The sequence below is a fragment of the Gossypium arboreum genome, chromosome 6, assembly GCF_025698485.1.
Source record: "Gossypium arboreum isolate Shixiya-1 chromosome 6, ASM2569848v2, whole genome shotgun sequence".
In the NCBI taxonomy this organism is placed as follows: domain Eukaryota; kingdom Viridiplantae; phylum Streptophyta; class Magnoliopsida; order Malvales; family Malvaceae; genus Gossypium; species Gossypium arboreum.
Window position 1 is genome coordinate 116,580,286 of NC_069075.1, and position 18,082 is coordinate 116,598,367.

The 18,082-nt window shown below is 34.7% G+C and overlaps 1 protein-coding gene across 1 annotated transcript; it reads left to right on the forward strand.

Annotated features, from left to right (window-relative positions):
* The first annotated feature begins 526 nt into the window (after positions 1-526).
* On the forward strand, positions 527-15,273 carry LOC108486203 (1-phosphatidylinositol-3-phosphate 5-kinase FAB1A-like). The gene is given in 12 exon segments (XM_053029589.1): positions 527-765; positions 1,343-2,059; positions 2,204-2,960; positions 3,835-3,988; positions 4,147-4,491; positions 9,239-10,144; positions 10,219-10,550; positions 11,586-11,709; positions 11,797-11,967; positions 12,116-13,618; positions 14,090-14,356; positions 14,728-15,273. Coding segments are annotated over 11 exon segments (5,511 nt in total). The 5' UTR covers positions 527-765; positions 1,343-1,434; the 3' UTR covers positions 15,055-15,273.
* Positions 15,274-18,082: the final 2,809 nt, after the last annotated feature.

Below are 18,082 nucleotides of genomic sequence, written 5' to 3' on the forward strand. Positions count from 1 at the left end.
AAAACACATATAATTAGAAGCGTTTTCCTACCATATTTAATGGATAATCACCGTATATAATAACTTTATGTGTAAATAAAAACTGTTTAAAAGATATTATACTTGTTTGTATTTTATTTAATTGACGATAAAAATATAAATATATATTAAATATATATATACACAAAAATATATTATAATAAATATAATATTTTATTCAATATTTAACCCATTATAATATTTTTAATATAATAATTGGTACATATTATAACAGTTTTAATTGTATTATTAAATATAATATCACATTAATACTATTATTATAATAATAACTATTATTAAAATATTATTTTAATATATTATATATTATTGTACCCAAAATTTTAGTTTAATATATTTTTAATAATATATTAACTAATAATATTTTTTGTAAAATTATTCTTTTAGATTATTTTAATATATTAAAAAACAAATAAGTTATCGACCTTGTCATATGATAAATACAGTTGGATAAATATAAATACAAATATAATATTGAAAAAGTATCCATCCATTCGTATTTTGTTGGTCGTAAAAACTAAGGAAAAAAATTATAATCACAAATACAAGCGACATGCGGTTGATAAAAACCAAGGACCGTTATTATTTGCACCAAAAATAATCTGATTAAAGAAAAGGGCTAACAACAAACAAACGAGAACGACACACACAAACGCAGACTTCACAGGCAGAAGTAGAAGAAGAAGAAAAAAAAGCGAATTAGGAAACTAAAAGTTAATCCATAAGAAGGTAGGATTCTCTCTCTTTCTTTTCAAGTTTTAAAACTCATAATTTGTTTTAGTTCTTCAGTTTTTTTTTTTTTTGAAAAATTAATTCAGCAATTCAGTTTATTTTTTCTTTGGAGATTTTCCGTCGTTAGAAGATCCTACTTAATTGAACTTTTGATCTGATTAAATCGATCTTTCTTTTTCTCATTGGTCTCAATGAGGATTAGCTGATTAGTATAATTGTTAGGGTTTATCAGTATCCGCTTATATAAGCATTCAATTTCGTGGTTTATTGGATCGAGCAGTGCGGAGAAGTTTCCAGTGCAAGTAAAGAAGAGGAAAGAAGAAGAGTTTGGAATTTGAGGGGTAGACTTGTAGTATTCTATGTAATTCTAAATTTATTTTGAGAATGTATTATTGATATTATGTTTTCCATGTAAATATAACTTAGTTGCTAGAAAAATTTAACTTCTTTTTTTATCAGTAAAATCAATTCCAATCTAAGTTCCCCTCAACTTTGATTTAGAGTCATAAGTTTCAGAGTAGTGCTTTTTGTTGTAACTTATTCATTCAATTTGTTGCGGTTTACATATGGCTAGGGAATTGGGCGTAGCAAATTTTGTGCGGTTGTGGTTGTTTTAGTAGCAAATGAATGAATCATGATGACTGGGATCAGGAGGGATAGTTGTCGATGGGCACTCCTGACAACAAACTATCTGATCTGATTGATATAGTTAAGTCGTGGATCCCTAGAAGGAATGAGCCGCCGAATGTGTCGAGGGACTTTTGGATGCCCGACCAGAGTTGTAGGGTATGCTACGAGTGTGACTCCCAATTTACAGTTTTTAACCGTAGACATCATTGTCGACTTTGTGGCCGAGTTTTTTGTGCCAAGTGTACTGCAAACTCAGTTCCTGCCCCATCTGATGAGCCAAGGGCTGGTCGGGAAGATTTGGAAAGGATTAGGGTATGCAATTATTGTTTCAAGCAATGGGAGCAGGGGATAAGAACTGCTGAGAATGGGACTAAAGTACCTAGTCCTGGTCTCAGTCCATCACCATCTGCAACAAGCTTGGCCAGTTCCAAGTCCAGCTGCACTGGTGTTAGTAGTAGCAGCACTGTTGGTTCTACTCCGTATTCAACTGGACCTTACCACTGTGTGAATTTTAATTCCGTTGTTAGCCCTTGTGGATCTGCTCAGATGAATGGATCTGCTGAACAAAACAATGAGACATTTGCAACGAGCACAAATCCAAGTTCAGCCATTGTAGATTCTTCTTCAAACCATTTTGGCTTTTGTGGTAACAGGTACCTTTGTCCTTTCTGATGTATTTTTGAGTGAGCAGAAATGTTTTGTACCTTTTGTTACCTTGTCAAATTTTCTTCAACTTCAGATCACTAGCATGCATTGACTGAATACATAATCTCAGGTTCTTGTGCTTTTTATTTATGATTTTGAGCTACTGATCAAAACCTAATGCTTTCTTAACTGTTGGGTCCTGGAGTGATGATGACATATCGCTTGGATTCAGAATCAAGGCAAGATTGTCATTCCAAAGAGTATTTTGGTGCTATCAATATTGATGAAATTGACTGTGCTTATGGATCAGTTAAACTTCAACCTAATGGGGAGAACCTTTATGCAAAATCTTTGAGTGGCTCACCTTTAGCTGAGAATTCCAATAAACAAATTGTGGATGGGATTAAGAAATTTGAAGAAATAAATGGGCAAGAGAATGCCGAGCAGGGTGAAGCTCTTGATTATGAAGTGGATGGTACAAATGCCAAGCCTGTGGATTTTGAGAATGATATGCTACTGTGGCTCCCTCCAGAACCTGAGGATGAAGAGGATGAGAGAGAAGCTGCTCTATTCGATGATGATGATGAGGGTGCTACAGGGGAGTGGGGATATTTGCGCTCTTCAAATAGCTTTGGCAGTGGGGACTACCGAAGTAGGGATAAGTCCACTGAGGAGCAGAGGCAGGCCATGAAAAATGTGGTGGAAGGGCATTTTAGAGCTTTGGTAGCTCAGATTTTGCAGGTTGAAAACCTCTTTGTGGATAATGAGGACGGTGCACAAAGTTGGTTGGATATAATAATTTCTTTGTCTTGGGAAGCTGCAACACTTTTGAAGCCAGATACAAGCAAGGGAGGTGGAATGGATCCTGGAGGATATGTGAAAGTTAAATGCATAGCTTCTGGGCATCGCAGTGAAAGGTAATATCACCAAACACATTCTAAAATTTGTTAATGTTCTGCATAAAGGATGCAACTTCACTTGTTTTTGTTTAGGAATTCTCAGTATGTGACAGATAACAAATCAATCCTACAAATAACTTGTATTGTTAGTAATCAATTCTATTTTTGATTTCAAGACAGTTAACCAAAGGCAATATCACTGACTTTGTTTTAAAATTTGTTAATGTTCTGCAAAAAGGCAACTGCACTTGTTTTTATTGAGAATTCTTAGCGTGTGACAGCTTTCAGATCAATCATATAAATAACTTGTCGTTAGTAATCAATTCTATAGTTGATTACAAGACACTTAACTGTGTTTCATGGCATGAGCATCTGGTCATTACGTCTTGAAAGATATTTAGTTGTTATTTTGTCCAATATACTTTAAGTATCTATATAATTACCAAATTTCAATGTCAGAGGTTGGTAATTTCCAATATATCAAATGGTTCATTCTTTTCCTCAATTCTGTTGATGGGTACTATCTAACTCATTGCAGTTCTTTGACTTATTGGGCATGAGTTAATGGCTAAAGTTCTTTCTCCTAATATATCCCTTCCTGATTGGCTATTATTTGTGAATTTCCTTCATATTTGTGTCCAAGCATTCATGAAGAATGATTTTGCTGTGATTTTTAATGTTCATTTGGGGGAACAGAGAGAATAATCGGGAGAGATTGTTGGCTTATGTTAGTTGGATTATATATTGGTCTTAATGGAAAAAAAAAGTATAATTAATAATCAATGTAAAGGCGTTGCCAAAAGAAAGCTTTGAACATTCTGCAGTTCTTTCTACGTGCCATTTTATTATGTTAATAGGATTCTGATTCTTTTTTAATAATTTTTTTTTCTAGTGCTGTGGTAAAAGGAGTTGTTTGTAAGAAAAATGTGGCTCATCGACGAATGACATCAAAAATAGATAAACCTCGTTTTCTAATCCTTGGAGGAGCTTTGGAATATCAGCGCATTTCTAACCACTTGTCAAGTTTTGATACGTTGTTGCAGCAGGTTTGTGTCTTTAACTGTTTCCTTCTATATTGATTGTCTATTAACCCTAGGTTCCTAAAAGGGGCAAACCTGGAAGCCATTCTTTTGATTCTCACCTTACAGAACATGAAGCAGTTAAGGCTAAGTTTTATTTTTACGAGCTTATTCTCCTCTTTCAGGAAATGGACCATCTTAAGATGGCAGTTGCTAAAATTGATGCACATCATCCTAAGGTTCTTTTGGTGGAGAAATCCGTGTCCAGATATGCCCAAGAGTATCTTCTTGACAAAGGCATATCACTTGTTCTCAATATTAAGAGGCCACTTTTAGAGCGTATAGCCCGCTGCACTGGTGCTCAAATAGTTCCTTCCATTGATCGTCTTACATCACCGAAGCTAGGGTATTGTGATGTGTTCCATGTGGAGAAATTTCTTGAGGAGCATGGAAGTGCTGGGCAAGGAGGGAAGAAATTGACGAAGACTCTAATGTTTTTTGAGGGTTGCCCTAAGCCTCTGGGGTATACTGTAAGTCCTTTCAGTATACACACGCACATCCATTTCCTATTTGTCAAAACTTTTGCATGAAAATAAGGGTTATTATTTATTTGTTTTACTCTGATTATATTTATATATTCTCTTCACGTCAAGTTAAGGTGCATTTGTTTCACAAATGTGAGAACGTGATACAGACTAAACACATCACATGCTCAGCAAAGTAAATACCTGATCCTGCTAAACCTAAAATAGTGGGTAAATTGACCAGGCTCTATGGAATTAATGAACAATCATGGAAGTGTACTAAAGATTCATTTGTCATGCCTGACATGAATCAAGTATTTACTCATATATCTAAAGTGCCTGTGAAGTGTGAACACATCTGCATTTCTTTTCGTTAAAATCTGGAGCAATCAGTTTGAACCTTGTTGAAAACTGTTGGTCCTTTCCACTTGTTCCTTTCCACTCATATTGTAATACGCAGCTGTAGCTTTAGATTCAACCATCAGTTAGCTTTAGATTTGGTATCTGGTGTGGCCTTTTATAGTACTTGGCCAAATTTACTTGGAGTAATTGTAATCAGAGGAAGGACCAATGTTCTGAGCTTCATCTGACCATAACTTACACTTGTTCTTTGCCATAATCTCATTAGTTTGCACTTAACAATTCAAAGCAACCAGCATTTTTTTGGGGGTGAGAGGGTGGGGATGGGTAACAGGCTTTTCCACTAAGAATATTTTGTTTTAACCATTCTCAGATTTTGCTGATGGAGCACTTACTTTGACTACTAGGTGAAAAATCAATTCAGGCCATCTGGATTCTTTTGGATGATCCTATAACTAGCTAGTGGAAAGAACCCACCTTAACATACTTTTCAATATTCAACTTGTTGGAATTCCTTAAATTAAGCAGATTTTCTACATTAGTGCTAGGAATTTCCTTGTACTATTAGCCATAATCAAATTACTAATTTTTAGGGATAGGCTAATTTCTAAAGATTATTTCCTTTTTTATTTTTCCTGCTATTCTTTAAAAGGCTGTATTCAGATTAGAAGTAATAAGAGAGAATCATTCTTCTTCCTAAAACTTATTCATGGTATCAAGAGCATCAGGAATCCATTTGATCCTGCTCTTTCTTCTCTTCTCTTGTTCTTTTTCTCTGTTAGAAACCCTACTCCCATGGGTGACATCAAAATTTCTCTCGAGACCGAGATCTCACAAATAACTCAAAATCAAAGTCAAGAAATCCCACAAGGTGACCTTAACTCTTCTCTTATAATCACAAATTATCGATTAGATGGAAAAATTTCTGCAATGGTCACAATCATCCTTATGGTTCTTCGTGGACGAGGAAAAATTGGGTACATTAATGGACAAATGCCTCGACCAGCATCAACAGACTCGGTTATGCAACTTGGGAGCTTAACAACTCAATGGTTATGGCTTGGCTTATAAATTCGATGGAAGGTCATATAAGCGAACGTATCTTTTTCAAAAGCGCCAAAGAAATGTGGGATGCAATCAAGGAGAATTACTCGGATCTTGGAAATACTTCCTAAGTATTCGAGATCAAATTAAAGTTGAAAGATATTCGACAAGGAACACTTGAAGTCACTCAATATTACAACAACCTAAAGATCTTATGGCGGGAGTTAGACATGTATTATAAAGTTGATTGGGGCGAGGGCTTGGAACACACGAAGTTCATGGATCATCTTAACAAAGAACGTCTCTATGAGTTCCTAGCAGGACTAAATCGTGATCTTGATGAGGTCCAAGAAGCGAATACTAGGCGTAACCACACCGCCAACCATAGGAGAAGCATTCTTTGAAGTAAGGAGGAAGAGAAAGCGGCGTCTTATTATGTTGGGAGACGCAAGAGAATTAAAACCATTGACCGTAGTGGTCATCATCCTTCGAGAACTCGCTCTTATTTCAAGAGGCCCTCAATCTCAAAGGTTCAAAGATGGAATTGATTCGGTTCAAAAGGCCATGGTGTAGCCATTGTAATCGGGTTGGGCATACCAAGGAGAAATGCTTCAAACTCCATGGCTATCCTCGAAGAAAAAAGCAGAAAGAAAACAAGGCAGCAATGATATCTACTCTTGAAGAAGATGCTCGAATGTTAGGCTAACCAAAACTCAACTTGAGGCTCTTCATAAACTACTCAGACTCCTACGACCCGGTGGGTCACTAGCTATTCAAGGTCTCGCTTTAAATACTACACACGAACCTATCACAACTTCACGGATACTAGACTGGGTGCATCGACCACATGACGAGTAATCTAAGTTTGTTTCACACCTATTTACCTTGTCATGATCACTCTCGGATTCGCATAGTTGATGGATCTTACTCACGGGTGGTGGAATGGGGACAATGAGACTTCTGAAAATTTTTCCCTTGATAAAGTTTTACATGTTCCAAATCTTTCTGTAATTTACTCTCAATTAGCAAGCTTACCAAGGATGAAAAAGTACTTGCTGAATTTTACGCTTTCGGTTGTGTGGTTCAGAAGCAGGAATCGGGAAGATGATTGGCACTTGCTAAAGTTAATGATGGCTTATATGTTTGGAACAAAAACAGTTCAAAAGAAGGGATGGCCTTATCTACATCAAAAGACGATTCTATCATGCTATGGCATCGTAGACTAGGACACCAATTTCATGTACTTGAAGAAACTGTTTCCTCTACTATTTCTAAATAAGAAAATTAGTTCATTAAACGTGAAGTTTGCCAACTGTCTAAACACACTTGTGTCCCTTATCCTTTGAAACCTTATGTTCAATCTCAACCTTTCTCTTTAATTCACAATGATCTATGGGGAGCCATCGAGTAAAAAACATCACAGGGCTAGGTGGTTCATAACTTTCATTGATGACCACACTAGAGTTTGTTGGGTCTATCTCCTTAAAGAAAAATCCAAGTCTCTAGAGTCTTCAAAATTTTCATTCAATGATTCGAACTCAGTTCAATTCAAATATTCACACCCTTAGAACTGATAATGGGAGAGAGTACTTTAATTCTATCCTAAGTCCTTATCTTTCTGAGCAAGGAATCATACATCAAAGTTCTTGTCCTGACACTCCTCAACAAAACGGGGTTTCCGAGAGGAAAAACACACCTTGTAGCCATGGCTCGTGCCCTTATGTTTACTATGGGTGTACCAAAGTATTTATGGGGAGAAGCTGTCCTCACTGCTTGTTATCTTATAAACCGACTCCCATCAAAGGTATTAAACTTTCAAACACCTTTACATACTTTTCACAAAAATTTTCCCTTGTTTCGTGTTCCTAATCTCCCAACCAAAACATTTGGTTGCAAAGCATTTGTCCACAACCATCAACCTAACCGATCTAAACTTGATCCTAGAGCTCACACTTGTGTCTTTATTGGTTACTCACCTGCACAAAAAGGGTACAAGTGCTACTCTCCAACCTTACACCGGATGTTTGTGTCCCTTGATGTTACTTTCTTCGAAAACGAGCCATATTTTTCAGCCTCTCATCTTCAGGGGGAGATACTTAGTGAAGATGAGACCTTGAGCAATCTTCTCATTATACCTCAAGACTCTATCAGCCCTACCACCACTACAAAACCTGCTGAAAATCCTACAGCCACTGTTATTCCTGTTTTGGAACCTGTCAGCCCTACCACAACTACAAAACCTGCTGAAAATCCTACAGCCACTGTTATTCCTGTTTTGGAACTTGTTTTTCCTATCTCCACTGTTCAGCAACAAGAAACAAGGGTGATTAATCATACTAATGAAGAAAAACAGCCCACTCATTCTGAAAAACAACAAGGAAAAACTCAGGGACTTCGTGTATACTCTCGGAGACATCAGCTGCCTGAGACCGAAACAGCAGTGCCTATGCCATCTTTACCCGAGGACTGTCCTGAGGTAGAAGTTTCACCTCCTTCATCTTCCATCCATCTTCCAATTGCAGTAAGAAAGGGCACTAGGAGCTGCACTCAACATCCCATTTCTCGGTTTGTATCCTATGGAAACTTGTCTAAATCCTACAATGCCTTTGTTTCTAATGTTGACTCTGAGAAACTCCAAAGAACATAGACAAGACTCCTATGGAACCCAACCTTAAATTAGGAACTGATAAGGATGGAGAAGAAGTAGACAGGGGGAGATATCAACGGGAGAAACATTTGGAAGCTGCCTACAGGATATTGAGATACTTAAAAGGGACTCCTGGTAAGGGGTTGCATTTCAAGAAAAATGTTCGAAGAAATTATGGGCAAGCTGGGTTTGATTCACATCTACACTCCAGCTTGAGGGGGAGTGTTGGAATTCCTTAAATTAAGCAGATTTTCTACATTAGTGCTAGGAATTTCCTTGTACTATTAGCCATAATCAAATTACTAATTTTTAGGGATAGGCTAATTTCTAGAGATTATTTCCTTTTTTATTTTTCCTGCTATTCTTTAAAAGGCTGTATTCAGATTAGAAGTAATAAGAGAGAATCATTCTTCTTCCTAAAACTTGTTCACAACTCCCCTAATCTATGCTAATTAGAGCATCACGTGAGAGCAACAGCTCGATGAGGTGCTCTTTGTCATGCATAATTTCTAGATTACATTTCAAATATAGTGTAGCAGAAACTATATTTCAATCTGTTTTGTTACCAACTGTTAGGATGGTAAGATGGATAGTGCACCTGCATAAAGCTCTGGCATGTCATGTCATGCCATGTAAATTCCCACAAATACACTAGTTAACCACTGTAACATGTATTTCCTTGATAAAAATGATGGCACTAAGTCGGGTTCAATGCTTCCTTTGTTTCCGATTTTACTCAAAGGAGCCAGTGGAGATGAGTTGAAAAGGGTGAAACATGTGGTCCAATATGGTGTTTTTGCAGCTTATCACTTGGCTGTTGAGACATCATTTCTAGCTGATGAAGGGGCTATGCTTCCAGAGCTCCCATTAAAATCTCCTTTAACTGTTGCCTTACCCGATAAACCATCAAGTATTGACAGGTCTATTTCTGTCATACCTGGTTTTACCATCTCATCCTCCGGGAAGCCCATTGTTTCTCAAACTATAGATGAAGTGCAGAAATCCAACAAAGCAATATCTGTTAGATCATCATCTGACAGCATTGACCCACCTGGCAAATGCACTGGGGTCAGTTCATCTTGCTTGTCAAAAGGTACTCATGCTTAAATTACATCCAAGGGATCTCCCTCAGAGTTGATCGAAATTATTGGTTCACTGTCTGATTCAGGGGCGTATATATCTTATAACGATGTTCCCTCCCTAAATCATGCATTTAGCAAGGTCGATGGAGTGGATCCTAAAGAATCTGTTGAGACACCAGCTAGCATTGGAGAAGCTTTAATGGGTGACCAATTCCTATCAAAGGCCCCAGAGCAGGGTGGTGCCAATAATCATGCTGACAGCAATATGTTGTCTGCAAATCATGTAGGTGGCACAGGGTTGGCCTCCTCAAATCGAGAGACTATTAACAGCAATGAGGAGGTGGCATCCTCAAAGGAAGAGTTTCCTCCATCACCTTCAGACCACCAGAGCATTTTGGTATCGTTATCAACACGTTGTGTGTGGAAGGGAACTGTGTGTGAGCGGTCCCATCTCTTGCGAATCAAATACTATGGTAGTTTTGATAAGCCTTTGGGGCGGTTTTTACGAGATAATCTGTTTGATCAGGTAATTGTTATTTCATTTAGCAAAGATACCTTCTTCTTTGCTTCTAATTTCTACAACTTAAGATTCTTCTTCAGAACACCCATTGTCGCTCGTGTGAGATGCCATCCGAGGCACATGTTCATTGTTATACTCATAGGCAAGGTAGCCTGACGATATCTGTCAAGAAACTACAAGATCTTCCCTTACCAGGAGAGCGGGAAGGCAAGATTTGGATGTGGCATAGATGCTTGCAATGCCCTCGAATCAAGGGATTCCCCCCAGCCACTCGAAGAGTTGTAATGTCTGATGCTGCTTGGGGTTTATCCTTTGGGAAATTTTTGGAGCTTAGCTTTTCGAACCATGCAGCTGCTAGCAGAGTTGCAAGCTGTGGTCATTCCCTTCACAGGGATTGCCTTCGATTCTATGGGTAAGTTTTTACTTAATAAATATCAAGTATTATGTATACTAAAGAATTAAGATTACTGGTTTGAATGGAATGATCATTTGTGAAGATGGCACTTCTGGAAGGTTGGTCTTTTTCACTCTGTTTATGTGATTTGCCTAGTCTATAAGCAATCAATTTGCTTTCTCTGTGAACCATTGATCAAATGTTAGTCATATGTCATTTTGGTGATTTTGGGTAACTTATTTATCTTATGAGACTGACTTAACTTGCTTTGTTATTATCTGGATTAGCCTGTGTTTATGAAGCCTGTGTCAAAAAGCAAGGGCTACATTTTTAACCAAAGAGGAAGACTGCTGCTGTCTGCTGATTCATTTGATCTTCGTGTTCTTGATTTTTACTAACTGTAGAAAAACCTAGTCCTTGAGCAAAACAAGTCACACAACTCCACAAGTGCTTATCTATGTAAGTGCATGTGCACTGGCACAGTAGTGATGTACGTTATTTTTGCAAAAATGAAAATTTGTTGGACTTATTTAAAAAAAAAAAAAATCCATTTGGCTTTTGAATTGAGCGAGTCTGCTCTGTTTGGGAATTTGGGACATATATAGTTGGTTTAAGTTGGCTTCTGAAATTCATCAGTGGATTCGTCCAGGTAACCTGGCTACATCATGTCTCCTTATTAGTTCTTCAGTCTTCTTGTTTCTATTCTTACCCAGTATAGTTTACTGGCCTAGAAGAATTATCAGGAAAATGAGATCATTATGTAGTTGAGAATATGGGCATATATCTGTGTGTACATATGTATGAGGTCTCCTTATTCCTGAACTTGCCAATTGGTTGTTGCCCCAAGGAAAGTGTCTAATTCTCTTGAAGCCCTAGGCTTGACTTCAATCAAGTTACTCCCTTCTGGCTAATTAGGTTTACTTGTCATGGAGGGATGGGAAGGGTAGGGTTAATGAATGGTATGGATTGTAAGAAACAGAACACTAGAAATTATCAAAAAAATATTACTTGCCCATGGCATCCTCTCTTATTATACTGTTTTACCATTTGTAGTTTCGGGAGAATGGTTGCTTGTTTCCGATATGCTTCAATTGATGTTCATTCTATTTATCTTCCACCTTCCAAACTGGAATTTAATTATGAAAATCAAGAGTGGATGCAAGCCGAAGCAAATGAGGTTTGAATATCGTTAATACTTGTTCCTCTTCATAAAGCTATTCTTGAATCAAATAACACATAAAAGATGATTATTATGGTTTTGCAGGTGAGTAACAGGGCAGAATTCCTATTTAATGAAGTGTACAATGCACTTCAAAGGATTTCAGAGAAATTATTAGCTTCAGAGTCCCAAAATAGTGGCATAAAGGCACCTGAAAGAAGAATCTGTATCGAAGAACTGGAAGCAATGCTGCAAAAAGATAGGAAAGAGTTTCAGGTAGTTGATTTGAGATTCATCTTCACCCTGCCCCTGTCACTTATGAGCGACACTTGCTGTCTGATTGTTAATTTGTTTTTCTCTTTTGCGTAAAAGCATCTCAACATGCTGCCTGGTTTCTTATCTGTTTCCTTGGGAATCTTTGCAGGAAGTGATTTGTAAGGAGTTGAAAGTTGGCCAACCTGTTACTGACATTCTTGAAATCAATAAGTTGCGGAGGCAGATACTCTTTCTTTCTTATGTTTGGGACCAAAGGCTGATACATGTACATAGTTCGGTTAACAATAATGTCCAGGAAATTATGAGCAGTTCCATCCCAAAACTTGGACTGAAGCCTGTAAGTTCTGTGGAGAAGTTTGTTGAGATGAATGTCACTCCCAAACCAAGTAAAGCCTTTAGCAGTTTTAGCTCTGCTGTAGTTGAGACCAAGCCTGATATAGACATAAATCATGGAGGCAATGCTGATGAAATCAGCAAGCCAGGTGGAGATCACAAAGAAAGGGGTATGGACCAGGACTTCCATGAAAAGAAGGAGGCTGAACCTTCTCTTTCTTCTAGTGCAACCAATTCTCTAGAATATGCAAAAGTTGTCCTGCTGGAAGGGGAATTTCCTGTTATGGCTAATTTATCTGACACCCTTGAGGCAGCATGGACTGGCAAAAGTCATCCAGCTAGTGTTGTTCCTAAGGAGAATGGTCACTCTGTTCCTGATTCAGTCATTACAGATGTGTCAGCTGCAGTAAATTCAGATCTGGGAAGTTGTGCTAGTGATTCTAATGAAGTGGAAGTGGCTCATTCTCCTCAGTCTGCTTTGCCTACTAAGGGACTTGAAAATAAGGAGAAGTCTATGAGCCAGGCAAGCATGCCGTTTCCAAATGTCCACAACTCATTTAACAAGAAATCTTTTTTCAATGCTCTAAAACTCAGTATTGGTGAGTACAATCCAGTCTATGTCTCATCATTGACGGAGTTGGAAAGGCAAAGTGGTGCCAGGCTGCTGCTTCCTATTGGTGTTAATGACACAGTAGTGCCTGTTTATGATGATGAGCCAACTAGTATTATATCATATGCACTTGTCTCATCAGATTATCACTCACAGATGTCTGAGTTGGAGAAACCAAAAGATGCTTCAGATTCTGCAGTTTCATCGTCATTTTTTGATTCAGTGAATTCACTCTCACTTAATTCTTTTAACGACTTATCATCTGATGCATACAGAAGTTTTGGATCTGGTGATGATAGTATCTTGTCTTTGTCTGGGTCATTTAGCTCCCTGGTTTCCGACCCTATCTCATACACACAGGATTTGCATGCCAGAGTTTCTTTTACAGATGATGGCCCCCTTGGGAAGGTGAAGTATTCTGTAACTTGTTATTATGCAAAGCGTTTTGAGAGCTTGAGGAGGACTTGCTGCCCTTCAGAGCTGGATTTTGTACACTCTCTCAGTCGTTGTAAGAAGTGGGGTGCTCAAGGTGGGAAGAGCAATGTCTTCTTTGCAAAAACTTTAGATGATCGGTTTATAATCAAACAAGTTACAAAGACGGAACTAGAATCGTTCATCAAGTTTGGACCAGCTTATTTCGAGTATTTATCTGATTCAATCAGTACAAGAAGCCCAACTTGCCTGGCAAAGATTTTGGGTATATATCAGGTATTATTTATTAATATTACCTATGTAGTTATTTAGCTTAGATTGCTAACCTGTATGAAGAGTATTTGGAGTTCATGACTGAAGTTTTGGTTAATAATTCCAGGAAAAGAAATTGTTTTAGTAGCCCAATGCATTTGTTATCTATTGCTTTTCCTGTAACTATGCTTTCCAATTCTTTTTTTCAAAAGACTCTTAGGGATATTTGTTTGTGTGCATCTCCTTACTGATTTAAACATGAACTTCAACTTTGGTTTAGATTTGTGTCCAAACATGGTGTGTTAACACTTGATATTCTGATGTTATAAAGCCTGAGAATTGAACTGCTTAACTGCATTTCTCTGGGAAGATTTTTGATGTTCCTGTACTTTTACTGAATACAAGTTCTAAATATAAATATTAGGTTTTTCTTTTTTGAGATAAATTTACTATGATTTTTGGTTTAACTTTTTTTCTGGTGTCATTGTCTTGAAGGTTTCATCGAAGCACCTTAAAGGGGGGAAGGAGTCAAAAATGGACGTTTTGGTGATGGAAAATCTTCTCTTCAGGCGTAATATTGCAAGGCTTTATGACCTTAAAGGATCCTCTTGATCTAGGTATAACCCTGATACAAGTGGTAGCAACAAAGTCCTTTTGGACCAGAATTTGATCGAAGCAATGCCAACGTCTCCAATTTTTGTTGGAAGCAAGGCAAAACGTTTGTTGGAAAGAGCTGTCTGGAATGACACTTCCTTTCTTGCTGTAAGTTTCAATCTATCTTACTCATTTTGATCTTACTGTGCTACACTCACTATTTTGAAGATTTAAAGACTTTCCTTTTTATTTTCATAATCCGCTGTGAATGAAATAAGTTATAGTGGTGCGGCATAAATTTTGGTAGTTATCATGCTGACCTGAGAGAAACAATAGCAGGTAATATAGGATTCGGTTCTTCTTACTAGCATTATATTTTACTATACAATTGAGTGCTGATGTTTGCTCTGATTTTTCTGCTATGGCATGCATATGAGCTAATTGAACTGATCCAATGGTCAGAGTAATGTTTTCTGATAAATTAGTCAGAGCTGAATGCTTATATTTTTCTAATAATTACATATGCACTTTTGGCACAGTTAATCGATGTAATGGATTACTCATTACTGGTTGGTGTGGATGAGGAAAAACATGAGCTGGTTCTTGGAATAATCGATTTCATGAGACAATACACATGGGACAAGCACCTTGAAACTTGGGTGAAAACCACAGGCATACTTGGCGGGCCTAAAAACGAATCTCCTACTGTGATATCGCCCCAACAGTACAAGAAACGATTCAGAAAAGCTATGACAGCTTATTTTCTTATGGTGCCCGACCAGTGGCCATCTCCAACAGTTGTTCCTAGTGGATCACAGACAGATGTTTGTGAAGAAAATACACAAGGCGGTACTTGTGCGTGTTGAATGAAAATGTAAATCCTTTCGGACATGGGTATATTCATTTTTTAGTTCTTTTCATATAGTTGTATTCAAATATATATTAGACAACAAAGCTCTTGCAATATGTAGGTTCAATGCCCATTCATCTTTTCTTTTTTAAATTTTGTATTCCTTCCAATTGTAATTTGTAATTGCTGCCACAGTTGTATTATTATCTGTTAATTATTTCGTTGTAAGCAGAAACTTGTAGTGAGTTTTTTTCCTGCATACTTTTTTATGAATGCATTCTTTCTATCTACCTTTTTATCCTCCTTTTCAACTCCATTTTGTTTAAAATTATAGTATACGATGCAGCTTATTCTGAAGTATTACATATATTTTTTATATTAAGATTAAATGAATATATTATAAAAGTTTATAAAAATTTAAGAAATGATGACTAAAATTCTAAAAAAAGGAAGAAAAGAAATGGTAACTAGAATAATAATAAAATTGAGATGTTAACAAAACCTTTTAAAAATTTTTAAAATAATTATAAAAAAAAACTCATTTGATGGTCATTTGAATTTAAAAATCTACACGTACTAGATTAGCCTTTATCATTAGGCTTTCTTTCTCATTGCTTGCTTTTGAACTTAATATTTTAATCCTTATTATATTTTATGTAATATTTAGATTAGGTATATAATATTTTTATTAAAATTTATTTCAAATGTATAACATTTATAATGGTTATATTTTAATAATATTTAGAATATATGTTATATATTTAAATTATAATTTACAAATAATTATCATTAATTGCTTATAAATATTTACAATTTATTTTTCATACAAGTTATAATAACTTACATTTTATATTCTTACTAAATTATCATAATATTAACTAATTTAAACATCATTTAAATGCATATTTTACTTCTCAAATGTATTTTTTACGATACTTTTTCATAACAATTTCCAAAAACAATAAGAATTTTGTCCTAAATTAGTGTCACTCATGATAAATTTAGTTAAGAAATAAAAAAATTATTTATTTTTTTTTACAAAGTAACAATTATTATGAGTGTTTTTGTCTTTTTACATTTTTATATAAACTTTTTAGTAACCATTTTAAATCCAGAACAAATTATAAAAACACAGATTTAGAGTTGTCCATCCACAGTAGCTAGTTTCAAAATAATTTCAAGCACAAATCCGTTTTGGTGCTACTTTGCAGCCCATTTTATTATTTAAAGTATTTAAAAATAATTAAATTTAAATATATTTTTTCTTATTTAAATCAAATCAAATTGATTTGAGGCATGAAAATTTTTGTTTAAGCTAAACTTAGATAGACATGCTACTCAATTTATGATAAATTTATTCACGTTTGGCGGTACTCAGACATATTAATCTCTAAAAACTTCTTTATTAACAATTATTTTCTTTGTTGATTGAGTTTTAACTCGATAGATATTGACATTATTATCAGTGTAAGAGAACGTGAGTTTAAGTATTTTTTTTTGGCTTCTTTTAGCCATTAAACTTGTATTTTTTTGTAAAATCACCCCAAAATGCATAGAAAAATTAACGTTTCTTAACTTTTGTTGATGTGACATATATATATATTATCACGTTGATGATATATTAATATTTAATTAATTTTAAAATTTTAAATATTAAAAATATTTTTACAATTCTTATACTTGTTAATAATTTTAATTTTAAAAAAATTTGTAATTTTTTTGAATTTTTAATTTTTAAAATTAATTCAATGTTTATATGTTATCCACGTGGCAGTCCACATGTATGTCACATCAATAAAGTTAAAATGTATTAATTTTTTCATCTATTTTTAGGTAATTTGACAAAACACGAGTTTAAAAGCTAAAGAAGGATGAAAGATTAAATAGAGAGCTAAAATAATTTTTTTATAAAATTGGATGGCTAAATAAATCATTATGCCATGTTTTTAAAATACAATTTTTTAATTTTATGAGTATAATATTTAAGGGTATTTAAGTTGTTAATTTAGTAAATAACTAAATTAAATTATTAATAATTAAAATTTAAAACTCTTAACATATGAACTTAGATTATTATTAAAACCCGTACAATATTTAAATTAACCGTTAATTGAACATTTAACTTTCATTAATTCGGTTGATTTTTGAATTAATCGAAATTTGTAACATATTTTAAGTTTAAAACATGACAATAATTATAACGATTTTTTTAGTTTAAAACATGAAAAAGAAAAAACCAAGTAACACAATGAGAATACTAAATTAAAACCATTAAGAAAATAATATATACTTTGAAATAACATAATATATTATTTAATTTTAATTAAATTGATAATATTTTTCCTTTAGAAAATTACATCACATTCATTGGATTAATATATATTTGACTTATATATATATATATATATATGTGTGTGCACGCCATATAATATTTATTGTATTAATTTTGGTGAATCGATTAATTAATTACTTTTGAACTGAATTAATTGATAATTAAATTTTTAATTGATCTCGATTGAATTAATTTCAATGACCGATCGATTTACTAAATTAATTTGATTTTAACCACACATATATATATATATATATATATATATATATATATATATGTGTGTGTGTATGCCATATAATATTTATTGTATTAATTTGGTGAATTGATTGATTAATTATTTTTGAACTGAATTAATTGATAATTAAATTTTAATTGATCTCGATTGAATTAATTTCAATGACCGATCAATTTACTAAATTATATTTTAGTGTTTAGAAAGTTATCTAATAATTAAATTTGAGTGTAATTGCTTGTAACTACACAAAGATGATATATTTGGGTAACTATTGTAATTGATAGGTGTAACTGAATTGGGTGTAATTGGAGTATCCCAATTATACTTTCCAATTATTAGGGAGGTGAGAATTAGAGTATTTATACTCAAATCTAGTTTTAAAATTATTTTTATTTAAGTTATAAAATTATATTATAAGCATGGACACATACAGTATTTGGAATGATTATGATAAAATTTTCTTATATTATAACCTAT